Source organism: Nyctereutes procyonoides, unplaced genomic scaffold (assembly GCF_905146905.1).
Source record: "Nyctereutes procyonoides isolate TBG_1078 unplaced genomic scaffold, NYPRO_anot_genome, whole genome shotgun sequence".
NCBI classification, from domain to species: domain Eukaryota; kingdom Metazoa; phylum Chordata; class Mammalia; order Carnivora; family Canidae; genus Nyctereutes; species Nyctereutes procyonoides.
This window is the reverse complement of record NW_026575130.1, coordinates 8357680-8374082: the sequence shown is the minus strand read 5'-3', so window position 1 is coordinate 8374082 and position 16403 is coordinate 8357680. Positions and strand designations below refer to the sequence as shown.

At 38.3% G+C, this 16403-nt stretch overlaps 1 protein-coding gene across 2 annotated transcripts in view; it reads left to right on the top strand.

Annotated features, from left to right (window-relative positions):
• Positions 1 to 16403, top strand: part of EGF (epidermal growth factor) — a 93264-nt gene that overhangs the window by 18641 nt on the left and 58220 nt on the right. For both annotated transcript variants that reach the window (XM_055342499.1, XM_055342498.1), the window contains exons 2-5: positions 6318 to 6517; positions 8798 to 8979; positions 9345 to 9578; positions 10512 to 10714. In XM_055342499.1, the coding sequence (XP_055198474.1) occupies positions 6318 to 6517; positions 8798 to 8979; positions 9345 to 9578; positions 10512 to 10714 (819 nt within the window). The remainder of the gene's footprint in view (positions 1 to 6317; positions 6518 to 8797; positions 8980 to 9344; positions 9579 to 10511; positions 10715 to 16403) is intronic.

Sequence of the window (16403 nt, the reverse complement as noted above, 5' to 3'; positions counted from 1 at the left end):
AGTTAGTGTCTATCATACACAGTTGACCCCCTTCCCCTCTAGTAAACACTAGTGTGTTCTCTGTATTTATAACTTTGTCTTATTTTATTTTATTTTATTTTATTTGTTTAGCTTCTTTCTTTCCTTCTTTCTTTCTTTCTTTCCTTCTTTCCTTCTTTCTTTCTTTCTTTCTTTCTTTCTTTCTTTCTTTCTTTCTTTCTTTCTTTCCTTCTTTCTTTTTTGTTCTTTTTGATTCCAAATAGGAGTAAAATCATATGGTGTTTGTCTTTCTCTAACTTTTTTGCTTAGTGTAATACTGTCTAGGTCCTTCTATGCTGTCACAAATGGCAAGATTTCAATTTTTGTGGCTGAGTATATTCCATTCTGTATATATATGTGCTATATCTTCATCCATTCGTATATTGATGGACATTCCATTTGTTTTTTTTTATATTGGTCATTGCAAATAATGCTACAGTGAACATAGGAGTGCATATATCTTTTGAATTATTATTTTGTATTATTTAGATAAATACCCAGAAATGGAATAGCCAGTTCATATGGTAGTTCTATTCTTAATTTTTTGAGGAAACTGCATACTGGTTTTTGTAGTAACTGCATCAATTTCCAATCCCAACAGTGTATGAAGTTTCCTTTCATAACCCCACCAACACTTGTTACACTTGTTATTCCTTGTCTTTTTTATAATAGTTAGTCTGACGGTATGAGCTGTTATCTCATGGTTTTGGTTTGCATTTCCCTAGTAAAATTAGTGATGTTGAGTACATATTCATGTGTCTGTTGGCCATCTTTATATCTCCCTTGGAGAAATGTAGACTCAGATTCTCTTCCCATTTTAGATAGAGTTGTTTTTTTGTTGTTGAATTGTAGGAGTTCTTTATATATTTTATGTATTTACATCTTAACAGATACATAATTTGCAAATATCTTCTATTTAGTAGGTTGCCTTATCAGTTGATGATGGTTTCCTGTGCTGCGCAGCAGCTTTTATTTGATGTAGTTCTATTTCTTTATTTTTGCTTTTGCTACGCTTGCCTTTGAGTCAGAACCGCAAAGATGGCACTTAGACCAATGTTAAGGGGCTTACCACTTACTGTTTTCTTCTAGGAATTTTATGGTTTTAGGTCTTGCATTCAAGTTTGTGGTCTATTTTGAATTAATTTCTGTGTATAGTATAAATAGTAGTATAGTTTAATTCTTTTGCACATGGCTGTACCAGTTTTCCCCAACATCATTTATTGAAGAAACTGTCCTTTCTCCATTGTATATTCTTGGCTCCTTTGTTAAAGGGATCTACTTTCTAATCAGTTCCTGGAACATGAATGTCGAGAATCTGGCTTTAGGGTGAACATGCCTAGGGCAGTGTTCCTGAAGTGGGTTTCTTGACACAGTTGAACTATAAGATACTATCCAGTAAGAGTTCCTGTTAAATTCAGTTTGAGATAAACAGTACAGTGTGATAATCAGAAAGACATGGCTTTATTATTTATAAGTGATATGAATCTGTTATTTATTGATCATGTGACTATGACAAGTTACCTGCTCTGTACAATGAAAATACTGAGAGCCCCTACCTCCTAGTGTGTTTATGTATTAAATGAAATAATACTTTCAATGTGCTATTCTAGTGATAATGCCCAATATGGTGGCTACTATTATTCTGGCGATATTCACCATCTACCTTCTTGGAGCATCAAAAAATGTAATAGCACATTACAGACCAAGAAGTTCTACTGGAAAAAACAAACAACTTTGCAGAACCTTCTAGTCTCAGGTACTATCCTGAGAACCTGGGAGTAGAGCTCGTAAACTTGACAATGAGAATCAGTTGAGGGTTAGATCAGGTCTATTTTTTGCTTTAGATGACTCATGTCTACCACCACTCTGGGACTAGGTGGCAAATTTCATTCACATATTTCAGGAAGCAAAATTGAGCCCCAGAGCTTGTCTTACAGAATTAAGATTTATTTTTAAAGATTTTATTTATTTAATCATGAGAGACACAGAGAGAGGCAGAGACATAGGCAGAGGGAGAAGCAGGTTCCCTGTGGGGATCCCGATGTGGGACTCAGTTCCAGGACCCCTGGATCATGACCTGAGCCAAAGGCAGATGCTCAACCACTGAGCCACCCAGGAGCACCCATAATTAAGATTTAAATTCACCTCTCTGGCTCCCTTTTCTGGTTGTATTGTTTCTGGGTCAATTGGTTTCTCTTTCACCTGCCTTGAATTTTGACACTAATGAATAAGCTGAAAAGAAAGCTATGATTGTCCCCAAATTAAATGTGTGCTCTTTAAGTATGGTAATTAAAAGAAAAACAGATGGAAACAGTGCTTTAGAGTGAAATAAAACTTTTTGCATTTCTTAAAACCCAAGTTACCACTCAAATCAGCCCCTTGAGAGGTAGTAATAAATGACTTTTATTGGCGGTTTATGGGAGGCACAGTGAGAGGAGGTGTCAGGCTTTCTTAAAGCCAGTCTGTCAGGTTAAATGTACATTCTTTTTCCATGGTGTTGAATCCTGAAGGTCCAGAGCTCCCTTTTGACTGTGAACCTTCAGTCTGTCACCAGATTTAGGGCAGGAAACCTGGGGTGGGGAGAGCAGGGTACCGTGCTGGCCTGAGAGAAGAGGAGGATTTTCTGTTTATCTGGTTGCCAGGATCATTTCTGTTAACTAGGTCCTGTGAGTCTTTGCCTCCAGGGTGCAGAAGACCTTCACTTTCTCTTCTCATTTCTCATTCTCATTTACCATCTCAGAGCAGATGAAGAGGTGCCTGTCATGAAATATTCTGTTTCTGCAGTCCACTTCAATCAAAACCTACTTGTCCTACTTGTCCTAACTGACCTCTGAACCAGTTCTTGGAGTCACTAATAAAAATCTTCAGTATGCTCCAAACATTCTGGCCTCCTCTCTAATTTCTGCAGATCCCCTACTAATCCCCAAGGCTGGGAAGTCAGAGGTTCCGATTGATTTGCTGTGACCTGTTTGCTGTCTTTGGGTTTGTATTCTTAGACATGATGTTTGATTTTCTGTGGACTTCCCTCTTACTGAATGGCACCCAAAATAAATGGCATAGGTTTTGACATGGGAAAGTTTAGCTGTTCAAACATGCGCACCCTGCTGACATTCAAATCCACAGACTGTACCACACATCGATGTTTACAGAGTCTCTGACAGGTCTGAAAACCCTAACTTTTTATCATTTCCAGTGGTAGTACAGAATGATTATTTCACCAATCCTAATTTCTTGAAGTCTTCCATTTAAAAAAAATCAAATTAAATTTCACATCTACAGTATACCCAGGCCTTGGTATACACAAAATGATGTGACAATGTAGGAAAAAAATGAACAGTGTGGAATTAAAATCAGTTACATAAGTAAAATGAAGATTGCAACGTCTCGACACATGACATCCGAGACCAAGGCAGGAAAGCAGGAATATCTGGCTGCTAATTCCAACTCTACCACCAAGCAGTGGTAGGTCTTTGGGGAACATCACTGAATTTCCTCATCTGAACTGGATCTATGATTTCCAATTCACCAAGCGTAAGAATCATCTGGAGTGTCTATTCAAAACACAGATTGCTAGCCCTTGGCCCAGCCCTATTGAATTAAAACCTTGAAGGAAGGGATCTGCAAAAGATCCACATAGACTCATAGCACCCTGTGTAATTTTTTTTGAACAATTTTGGGAAACACTGAATTAGGTAATATTTAGGGTCCTTTCAGTCCTAAGAGGCTATAATAAATCCTGGATGTCATGATTCACCAGTGAATGCGAAAAATCTGAAAAGAAAATTCATTAGTTAATTCATACTTAGTATTTTAATAAATATTTTCTACTTATTTTCTGAAAAGCTACTGAAGTTAATGTTATGTTTACATTTTATGGATCTAGGTATTTTTCAGATTTCTCTTTTCTCTTTGATTTATTCATTATATCTGACCTATCTAGCTCATGGTGTTATGTTAAGGATAAATGAGATCAGGTTGTGAAAGTTTGTTGCTACTACTATTATAATTATTATTATTATTACTATTAGTAAAATAACTACTGTAGGACTAACTCTGCTTTTTTGAATTTGATGTATCTGCTGGTGTCTTCAGCTTTGTTCCTATGGTTAAAGCCAGACAAATGAGCAAAACTCAATGATTTCTTTATTCAAAAATTTTGAGTGCCTGTTATGTGCAAAGCATTATGTTATATTCTGTCTAAAATGTTTAGAGTGCCTTTTCATTCTCCTTTTTTTAAAACCTGGAAACCTCCCATTTAGTAATTTTTTTTAAGTTTTATTTATTTCCTTTGTAACCTCTACACCCAATGTCGGGCTCGAACTCACAACCCTGAGATCAAGAATCACATGCTTTTCTGACTGAGCCAGCCAGATGCCCCCATTTAGTAATACTGTCAAATGAATAAAATGTTTTATTGATCTTATGAATGTATCAGTGCACTAGAATATTGGTAATATGTGTTGGGCACATTTACTCAGTTTATAGAGAATGCATGATACACATTTCAAAGGGATGACACCTAGCAATAAATCCACAGACTCACAGATCAGTAACTATCAGTTGAGGGTGATTTTTGCTATGTCTTCCTTTTCTCCAGGACACATTACTAAAAAAAGAGATGAGTTACACCAACGTTCTCATCCAGAGATTCAAACCTGAACAATGGCACAAACCTATGGAGTGAGACCTTGGTTCTGGAAATCAGCAATGGCAAATTATATTTGCATAATTAATAGCATACTTCCTCATCTAAAATTTTATTTCTTTCCCCAGTAATCCCCTGATGTGGGCAGGGAGGTCCTGTGAGTTGTGCAGGAAAGCTATGGTGCCAGGACTAGAAACAAGGCTTCCTGGTTCTCAGTCCAATGCCCTTCCCATTTCTTCTCTGACACCTCTGGTTTCACACCTGGAGAGGCAATAAAACATGGGTTCTCCTCCATACCTGTGCAGGGCTCTTCTATCATAGGAAAGACGCAAGAAGGGTGATTTCGGCTAATTCTCTTCGACACTTATGCTGGCACCTATTTCAAACTCTCATGATCTTGTACTTCCTTCCTCTGTTATCTATTCTGAAATCCTCTAAAGCAGAGTAAACATTTTCTGACTGTAGAACATAATCCCTGAGTAAGAGGAGGTTAATCCATCATTTCATTTAATCCATAGAACAATAGACACATTTACTGTGTCACAGTAAGGTATAAAGTCTAATGTGAAAACAGAATCATGTAACCCTAGTGGGGAAGCAAGAATACATTAGCATTCATCTCCAATCCCCGACTCATCCCAGAAGTTCCAGAGTTATCTAAAGGCACAGTGGAAGGAGCCTCATCACACTCAGGCAGGGGAGATTAAGGCAACTAACCTGGCTGCAGGAGATGAAGCTATTCTCTGACATTCCCTTGAAGCATCAAAGGCAAGCTCTGTGCAGAGTCAGCCAATAATTTGTGCTGAGATTTCCAAAGAGAGGTATTGGATTCCCAAGCAGGTGTTGAACACTTGAGAGTCTGAGTGGGAAGGCAGCCATCACCTGGAACAGGAGACCATAGGGTTAGGGTTCAGGGCAAGGCCCTGTGGGAATAAAAATTCCAGTGAGGTCCACCACTCAAATTTAGCAAATAAAAATACAGGGCAACTAGTTAAAATTAAACTAGTTAAGTTTCAAGTTAACAGTGAAATGATTTTTTAGTATAAGTATGTGTCATAATATATATATGCAATTCAAATTTGACTGGGCATCCTGTATTTTTTTTTTTGTGGCAATGCTAACAGGGACAAAACATGTCAGAGCTTAAGATGGCATTTCTGTTTTCCCTGCTTCCACTTAAGGCCTCTTGTTTTTGCTATCTTCTTCCCTATCATTACCCTGAGGTTCTGTTCATAAGGTAAGAAGAGGAGGTGGGTTCTATTTCCAAAATGATATTACTTTACATCTGTAATATTATTCCCAATTTGTGTAATTAAAGTTTACAATCATCCAGACCCTATCCACAATAGAGATGGTTTCCTTTTTTTAACATAAAATGGCATTTTATAGATAAGAGTAGTAAATGATTTTCTCTTCAAAGAGTTTTTTCATAACTTGGCAATGTTCATTTCTTATAATTTGTGAAGAAGATGCTTTAGAAAATTAATTGCGAACATCTACAGGAACTTGTTCTTCATACAATATTCTTTATTTAAAATATAAAACCAAGAATTAAACATGCAGTCCACTTGTAGTGGTTGTCATGGCAAAATATTTTGTCTAAATCAGATAAAATATTGAAAATATACGATTTGGTTTCTTTCTTCCCACTCAGGTCCTGCACCCTTCTTAATTTTCTCCCATGGAATCAGTATCTTTAGGATTGACCTGGAAGGCACTAATCATGAGCAATTGGTGGCAGATGCTGGTGTATCAGTGATCATGGATTTTCATTATAATAAAGAAAGAATCTATTGGGTAGATCCAGAAAGACAACTTTTGCAAAGAGTTTTTCTGAATGGGACAAGGCAAGAGGTAAAGTACACCCTCAAAGTATTTAGGGGACTTTTATATAGGCTGACAAACACAATATCAATAATTTGTAATGTATAGATGAACAAAAATTACATTCCAATTCAAATGGAATGTAATTGTAGATTCGTAAATATTTGTTTCATTTGCATCTGTGGCACGTTACTGAATGAACTCATACATGTGGCACTGGTATTCAGAAGGCCTCAAAAGGAGTCAGGATGTTAACAGAATTTTGAAAACATGTAAGGTTACTAAGTCAGATCACCACTTTATGGTTAAAACAGATTATTAACATGATTATTTTTGGCTCCAGTGGTTCTCAGCTGAGGGCAATTTTGTCCCTTGGGGGATATTTGGCAATGTCCAGGAACATTTTTGGTTTTCACGCCTGGATTGGGAAGGAGAGAAAATGCACTACTAGCATCTAGTGGGCAGATTCCAGGGATGCTACTAATCACCCAAAATTATACAGGATGACCCCCATGATAAAGCATTATGTGGCCTAAAATGTCAATTGTGCTGAGTTTGGGGATCCTGTTTCATCTAAAATGTCTGTCATGGGTTTTATCTCCTGATATTTAGGATAAAATCTTTTTGATTCTTAAGGTGTTTTCACACTGGAAAAAAAAAACAATAAAGCAGGTGTTATACATAAAGTATTTTGGTTCAAGTACATACAAAAGATCTTTCCTCTTTCTCTATAACTGGTAGAACCCTTACATGAGTCCCAGGAGGAATGTTCTCTGGATTCCTGAGAGATGGATTATGGAGACAAGTAACTGGAGAAACCTTAAGCATTTATCTCCACACAAATTGCCCACTGTTTTGTTTTTCTTCAAACCAAACCTTTCTCCCTCCAGTTATTCTTAAAAGCTTCAATTAAGTGCTAATCTCTTTAGTCACATTTCTGATACTCATTAATGTCACCTTTAACAAGGATGGCTACTCATTTTCCAGCCATCCACAGAATTGTTTCAAAAATCGTGAGTCTCAAAGTCTGGAGGGTTTTCTGTCATGGAATAGGAAAAAAAGTTAAACACTTGTGAATTTGTGTCAAGTCATTAGAAAAGGATTGACCTAATGCCTAAAATCCATCATTGTATCCCCTCCTTTGGTTTAAAACATTGTTTACAAAGGACACCTGCTAAAATACCATTTGCCTGGGTTAGTTAATATATTAGCAACTGGTTAAATGGATTGGCTAGATTACTTTGTATGAGGTATAGGAATAGTGCCAGCTGGTGAGACTGACCTCTGCCCAATCTGAGTTCCATGATGTCATGTTGGTAACTAGAAATCAGCTATGGTGGGAATATTTACAATAAGGGAGGGCAGGAATATTTTATAAACCAAGAAAATCTGCAACCACACAGATTAGGTTGTCTCTCCACCTCCCACCCTCCACCACCCAAGAAGACTGACCAGTTTACCTGCACACACTGGAATTAGGAGATAAAAAAAACCAAGGTTTTTGTTTGGTCATATTATCTTAAGGGAGCAGGAAACACTACCCAAGAAGCATAAAAAGAAGCCCTGCTCTTTGGGCCATAGGGTTATAGTGGAGGGCATTGAGGACCTGTAGAAAAGGTGGGGCCTGATAGAAGAGGAGAGCAGCCAGGAAAGTGGGGCTCTAATGAGAAATTCATTTATTTTAGAGCTCTATGCACAAATGTCAAGGGCTTCTTGCCAGATTTTGGCAAAGCTTAGGCTTGGGTTCAGGTGGGAATATGGACCATTCCATTAGCAAATGGACAAACTGTCTTTAAGATAACATGGAAATTTCACTGTTATTACAGTTGAAATTATTAATACATTATGGCTGATTGCTTAATTTCAATATGCATAGGATAATTTTCCACCTTAAAGTCAATATAAATACTGTGCCCAGGGATCCCTGGGTGGCGCAGCGGTTTGGCGCCTGCCTTTGGCCCAGGGCGCGATCCTGGAGACCCGGGATCGAATCCCACATCAGGCTCCCGGTGCATGGAGCCTGCTTCTCCCTCTGCCTGTGTCTCTGCCCCCCCCCCTCTCACTGTGTGCCTATCATAAATAAATAAATAAAAAATTAATAAATACTGTGCCCAGAAATATTCATGTGGGAGGGTTAACATTGCTCTATCAAAACAATGGCACCATATCTGTGACTGTTTTATAACTTAAATAGTTTTATGAATGCATAAACATGACAAGTATTTAAAAGAATAGACTTTTATGCATAAAGATAAGAACAATGTTTATGTGAATGAGAAAGTATTAATATTTTGAAATTTGATTTTGCAGAGAGTATGCAATATAGAGAAAAATGTTTCAGGAATGGCAATAAATTGGATAAATGAAGAGCTTATTTGGTCAAATCAACAGGAAGGAATCATCACAGTAACAGATATGAAAGGAAACAATTCGCGAGTTCTCTTAAGTGCCTTAAACTATCCTGCAAATGTAGCAATTGATCCAATAGAAAGGTAACTGCTGTTTTCAGACATTGAAATATATATCAAATCTGATGATAATTCACAGAATTATAACATTTTGAACTCAGAAGGACCTTCTCACTGAGAAGGTTGCCTGGGCTTGAACCAAGGCAGGCGTCCCTCTGCAAATGGTGCTCCGATTACCATGATTTCTTGCCAGAGAAGCATAATTCCTTTTTAACTTGAAATCACACAGAATTCCCATAGCAGGGCAATAAATATTTGTTGAATTGGAATTTCATTCAAAATAGTCAAACTCATCCTGTGCAGACATCCGAGGACTGCTGAAACACCAAGAGTTGGCCATTTCAGTGACCTTGCCTTCAATTATGTGTGTGTAATGTGTTTGCTCTCAGGTTTATATTTTGGTCTTCAGAGGTGGCAGTGGCTGGCAGCCTTCACAGAGCAGATCTCAATGGTGTGGAAGAGAAGATTCTTTTACAGACATCAGAAAGAATAACAGCTGTGTCATTGGATGTGCTTGATAAACAGCTTTTTTGGATTCAGTACAGCAGAGATGGAAGCAATTCTCATATTTATTCCTGTAATTATGATGGAGGTTCTGTCCGTCTTAGCAAACATCTTACACAGTAAGTTTTGGTTTTGGTGTAAAATAAAGCAATCTCCATTTGAGGTTTGTCTGGCTAAACTGGTGGAGTGGTTTAGCACAGACTGGGAAGTCCAAAAAACTTGAGTACAAGTCCTAGATTTACCATTTATTGGACAAGTGATTTGGGGATGGTTACATGACTTCTACTTAGTTTCCAATTTTTTTAAAAAAAGATTTCATTTGTTTATTAGAGAGAGAGAGCACAAGTGGGAGGGGGAAAGGGCAGAAGGAGTGGGAGAAGCAGACTCCCCACTAAGCAGGGAGCCTGATGCAGGTATTGATCCCAGGACCCTGAGATCATGACTCAAGCCTAAGGCAGATATTTAACAGACTGAGCCACTTCAGTTTCCTTTAATGTGGGGATAATAATAGTAGCTACTTCTTGGGGTTATTGTGAAACTTAAGTAAAATTAATTAAGAAATGCAAATAAAAATAATTAACAGTTTTGACATCTGGAAGTTCTCACATGTTGGTTATAGGTTTTAGTTATCTTTTTGGAATTACTATGTCCTATATGTGTAAATCAAAGTTCATCTGATTTGCTATCTTGCCTGTAACTGACTCTCCAGCTTGTGGTAAGAGGCAGAAATTAGTCAAGTGTGAAATGGATTCAAGCAGAATCCACTCTGAGAGTATTCCTATTTTCTTCCCTATTTTATTTTCATTACACTTAAATGTTGATTAGGAAAGAATGAGACAATGAACCTGAAGCCAAAAATTATATCTCATTAATTCAGATTATGAATACATAAGTAAAATTTGAAACTTAACATCTGCTTCTAAACCTAAATGAGATACAATTGAAAGGTAGGTAATTAAAATTCAGTCAATTAATTGAAATGGAGTGAAATGTTAATAAGCCTGGGAGGAAATGTTCTGCTATTCTTTATGTTTTTTTCTGTTGTTTTTCAGGCATAATTTTTTTGCAATGTCCCTTTTTGGGAATCAGATCTTCTATTCAACATGGAAAAAGAAGACAATTTGGATAGCTAACAAACACAGTGGGAAGGATATGGTTAGAATTAACCTAGATTCATCATTTGTACCACCTGGTGGAATCAAAGTAGTGCATCCACTCTTACAGCCCAAGGCAGAGAGTGGCACTTGGGCACCTGGTGAGTCATCTTTGACCTTGAACAGGGTCTAGCACTTCATCCCCACTGGTCCACCTGCTCAAACCACGAACTCATGAACCATCCTTGATTTCTCCCACTGCCTCAGCCCCAATTTTCAATCTCCTACCAAATCCTTTCCATTCTATCTCCTAAATACATCTCTTCTCTATTGCCACTACTGTAGTTCAACAACCAGCATTTCTTGCCTGGCCTGTCGTAGTAGCCACTCAACTAATCTTTCCGGGTTTTTTTCCTCTTGCCTTTAAATAGTTGATCTGATCCATTAACTCCCTGGCTTTAAAATCCTTCAAAAGCTTTCCTTTGCATTTAGATTAAAATGTAACATTTTACTGGGCCTAAGATTATTTGATGAAACTAATCTAACATTCCCCCTCTCCCCGGGCCAGAATCTGACTCAAGTCTTCCCATAATTGATCAAACATGCCTTTCCCTTTGTGCCTTTAGGCTTTTGTAGTCATTGCTTTCTCTGCTTAGATTTCTCTTCTGAAGTTCTGAGCTTAAGTATTATATCCTCTGAGCGTAATTAAGTATTATGTCCTTCCATTATGATTGGAAGCCTTCTCTGGTCATCCAATCAAGAGGAGGTAAGGAGGCTTACCTCTCACCTCCAATTTTTTTCTCTGTACACCTTTCATTGAACTCATCCCAAGGTGTAATTACATATTATTTTGCTTTCTTTTTTATGTTATCTCCCACTTTATTATAAATGCCATGCAAGCAGGAACCATGCCTGTTCGATTGTTTGTTTGTTTAAAGCCCCCTATATTCAGTGGTTACTGATTTATTTATAAATGAAGAATTTTAGATAACATAAGTAAAATGAATGGTTTGACTGAATCCAGTCATAGCCCCAAATTTCTACTTTCAAATGTAGTGTTTGTTTGAATTCTTTAGCATCTACTTTTTTCTAGGTAGGCTCTTCAGTATGGTTTACAAACCACACAAATGACGTTACACTAAGATTTGCTGTATGTAAAAAAAGGCTAGCTTCAAGCAGGATTTGACATATATTCAGTCTAATCCCCAATTAGCCAGAAGAGGTTCTGAAGCAGAATTCTTGTTTTCTTTCTATCTGTTGGATGCCACTAGAATTTGGTAGTAGTGTGGGAAATGGTGGGGACTGTGAGTCCTGCACAGTTGGTAGATGAATGTGTTCATTTCTGCCCTAGACAGAATTACTGATGAGAGCTGATCAGGAGGATAGGCAGGAGGTTGCTGAAGGGAGGTGAGAATCCAGGGGAACTGACATCAGTATTTCTTATATGGTCAAGGAGGTAACTAATAGTGTGAGTGCTTTTTAACTGATTTCTTTAAAGACTTTGGTAGAAACCATAATTTAATTTGTGTAATTATTTTTGAGTGATGAGGAACTTCCAAGGATAAAATAAATCCACGAGATGAGTGTTTATTCAGATAAACAAAGTGTTTATTCTTTGAGAACTAATTTACTTGAATTTATAAAACAGAAGTTGTGGGAAATAATTTGACTGTGGACTGGAGCAGAACAGTAAGTAACAACCTGGTGGCAGTGTTGTGATTGAGATGGTTGACAATACTCCATGCAGGAAGGCGGCAAATTCTGCCAAATTCCTCCCATGGGGAATTTTGGCTCAAGCTGTCTTCACATATGACTCATTGTCCAAGTGGTGATGACTCACCACAAAATTAGAACCAACCACTACTGTGAATAAGTAATCATTGAGTCTCATTAGTAATTGTTATAGACATGTCTATCACTATCTCTTACATTTGTGTATAACCTCATGCTTCCCAAATTCTTTTTGTGAGCATGATCCTATTGGTTTGTCCTGGTAACCTTATGAAACAGAAAGTTGAGAAATTACGGTACTCAGTTTCATAATTGAGAAATCTGAAGCCTAGAGAAGAAGTTGAGTGAGTTTTCCAAGATTACACAGATTACTAATGATGGGTTTTGGGAGAGAAAAATCCCTGTGATAAGTCGGTCAGTTTATTGTTCTTTCTATCATAAATACTTTAGTTCTTCAGAATCTTCCACAATTGCTCAGGGTTTTTGATAGAGAGGTCAAATACAAACATTGAAAGCATGAATTCTAGAAGAAAATCTATAGTGATTCATTAAAGAACAGCTTTAAACAACCTGGAAAATCACAGAATTGGGTTGGGAAATCACTGCCAGCTGGAGAGCTACAGTCAGACCTGAAATGTGGAAGGCAGTTGGTATTGGAGTTATGGCTCCAGTTAGTGACCAAAGAACGTGCTTCACATATACTTTAAGTGCAAAGGACTTTTGATTTCAAAAGCACTGTTACTTTAGCCATCATTAAATAGGTTTAAATTATTTTAGTGCTTGGTAGAGCAGGAATTCTTTAGGTGGAATTTAGGGACTGTGAATCTCTTGATTGGATGGGTTAGACGAAAATATGCAGTTGTCCCTCCTTAGGAAGGTGGTATAGAGCTGTCACCAGGTTCTCCAAGTGCCTTCATATTTAAGGACGTACTACTTCTAGAGGCTAGCTAGTTCCTCCTGGATAGTGAGCTTACAACTTCAGCTCCTCTGGAGAGGTGGATGATGGTAGTATTTTGGTTTGTAAGGCATTTAGTAGTGAAATTACTTCAATGGGGAGATGACCGAGAAAAATCATATAACCTAGTTGGTATTATTTTTTACATAAAATTTAAGTGTTTGTACGCATAATGGTATCAATAAATTTACTTCATGCAAAATACCTTAAGTATCATTTATCAAAGCATGTTCTACAAAACACTAGTTCTATGGGATTTAATGGCATTATTGGCGGGGAGCAAAAAAATTTCAGGGTCAAATGATTTAGACAGGCTGGGTTAAATAAAATTAAACAAGGGGTCTTTTTCCCAAAGGACTTCTCAGAACCACTCATATGGTTAAGTGCATTGTTAGTCTCTAAAGCTCATACAACCTATAGCATTTTCCTAATTCATTTTCTATGCAGCAGCCCACTTGACTCCTGAATCTATTATTTCTAACCCAGACCTCTTTCTTGAGATCTAGACCAATTAACAAAGAGAGAGACTGAGGCACAGTGAGAGTTAAGCAGCAGAGAAAATTGATTTATTCATTTCCTATGAATGTGAGCAGCCCCAGTGAACGCTAGGGCAAGGGTGGGATTTACAAAAGCAAAGCCACAGAACTTCACAAAGAAGACTCCAGTAATTTCTCAGTTTAAAATAATCCTTGCTTTGTTGATGAGGATTGGCTGGTTACAGAGGAGCTGGCTGCCACCAGGGGCTGAGCCCCATGTCCATGCAGGAGAGCCACGGTTTCACCAGAAAGGCTGGTTTTCTGATACTTCTGACCAGTTTCCTGAGTCGTCACTCAGGTCCCTCAACTGGGCCACACCTGCTTGCTGTCTGCACCCTCCAGGCTCAGGGTCCTGCAGTTGGGCACATGGAAAATTTCCTTATCAAACCCATAGATTTCCATGCCTTTGGAGCATTTCTACTTGGATTTCTTGCAAGTGTTTCAGGTACAAAGGAAATAATTGACCTGACAACTTTCACCTCCCCCCTGCCAATATCCCTATCTCAGTGAGTGGCCTCTCATGTCCATCTCCCAAGGCAGAAATTTGGGTGTGATCCTTTCCTCTCTCTTTACCCACTTCCACCTCATGATATTACCTCCAGCCCCCAACAATTCCCCAGCCTGCCATCTAACCACTAGTGCCCTATTTGGCAGCAATCCATCCCTAATGTCTGCTTAATCAGTATCCCTGCCTCCTTTCTCCAGGCTGCAGCATAACCCTTCAGAAATGAGAGCCCAATCATGCTATTCCTTGGTTAAAACCAATCAACAATTCTGTTGCCCGTAATGAAAATCCGGTCTATTTACCCTGTTCACAGTTGTTCACAGAACATTCTCAGCTGAACCTCTCACACCTCTCACCATTGTCTGCATTACATTCTGTGCTGCAGCCATGCTCAGAGATTTCAGTTCCTCCCACAAGATGTGCTTGCTCTTCCCCGCCAGGCTTCTCAGCATGTTCCAAAACGTGCTTTCTCTCCCCTGGCTCACTCTCCTGGTCCTCTGAGAAGTAGCTCAAGTGTTACCTCTTTTAGAAGCAACTTCCCTGCCCCACTCATGGTGAACCTCGGTTAGCTTTTCTCAGAATAACACATTTCCCTGACTTGGCACTTACTGATCGTCTTCCTAAACTTCCTTACTCCTATGAGGACAGGAGGACACCTCTCCCTTGTACTCTCAGTGCCTAGAGGACATTTTATAAATAATAGTTGAGAAAAAAAAAAAAAGAAAGAAATTGCAAGAAGCCCAGAGATATGCTCAAAGTGTTTTGTATAGCCTCTTCCACAATCGAAAATAAAAGAATGGATAAACACCCTTTATCACTCTCTCCCCTAAATAATATCCTAACGAACAAGTTTTTAAAAGGTTATCATTCTAAGTACATGTTGTCTTCCTTAAGTGTTGTAAGCACCCCCCTTCCCTTGATCTGACACAGTCCACTCCCTTTGATATGACTAAATCCTCAATGTTTTAAATCAATTTTCTCACTTAACTCTCACTATGCCTCAGTGTATTTTTCTTTTTTCTTTGGATTTGTCTAGATCTCAAGAAAGAGGTCTGAACCAAAAATAATAGATTTGGGAGCCACATGGGCTGCTACATAGGAGATAAAATAGGAAAATGATACAGGCTGTGTCATCCTTAGAAATAACAGAAATTGTCATAATTATAGAGTGTGTAAAGAATTATCTGCCCTGGCTTTCCCTATATCACTCCATTTAATTTTCACAACAAACCTATAAACTAGGTATGATTATTACTCCCATTTTATAGATTAAAAAGCTGAGTTGCAGAAATGTCATAATATCTTTGTTCAAGGGCACCCTGTGGGGGAATTGGGATTTGAACCTAGGTAGAGTGACACCAAGCTGCTTCCCCAATCACACGAAAGAAATTCAGCAGTATTTTACATAATAGCAATAATAATTACTATTCTCTCTCATTTTGTATCTTAGATTTTGCCTTATTTGTTTGGAGAAAACCTGTAATTTGGCATATTCTTATCTATCCATGGCCTTCTGGTGGTTAAATGCTTTGGTATGCATAGGTCATGGGGTCAGAAGCTATTTCTCTCTCTTGCTCTCTCTCTCTCTCTCTCTCTCACACACACACACACACACGCACACGCGTGCGCGCGCGCGCACACACACACACACACACACACACACACCCCTCTCCTCTGACTGTCACAGAATTGACCTCTCATTTTTGTTGGCATGATTAAACTTATTAGGCAATAGTACTTTCCTGGCTGGCCCAACACCTACACTATTATATTGAATCTCAGAGCCAGTGTGGGAACTCCTTTGTATGCAATGTTAATGACCTTATTTCAGACTCAACTTCTGGGGATTTTTGCAACTAGTTTTACTGTTCATAGATTTTATTTTGTAAAAGTGCCAAATATTTTTGCTTTCTTTTGTATCCTTCCTTCCTTCCTTCCTTCCTTCCTTCCTTCCTTCCTTCCTTCCTTCCTTCCTTTTAAAAACTTCATTTATTTATTCATGAGAGACACACAGAGAGAGGCAGAGACATGGGCAGAGGGAGAAGCAGGCTCCTCACAGGGAGCCCAATGTGGGACTCCATCTCCAGACCCCCAGATCCTGGGATCATGCCCTGAGCAAAAGG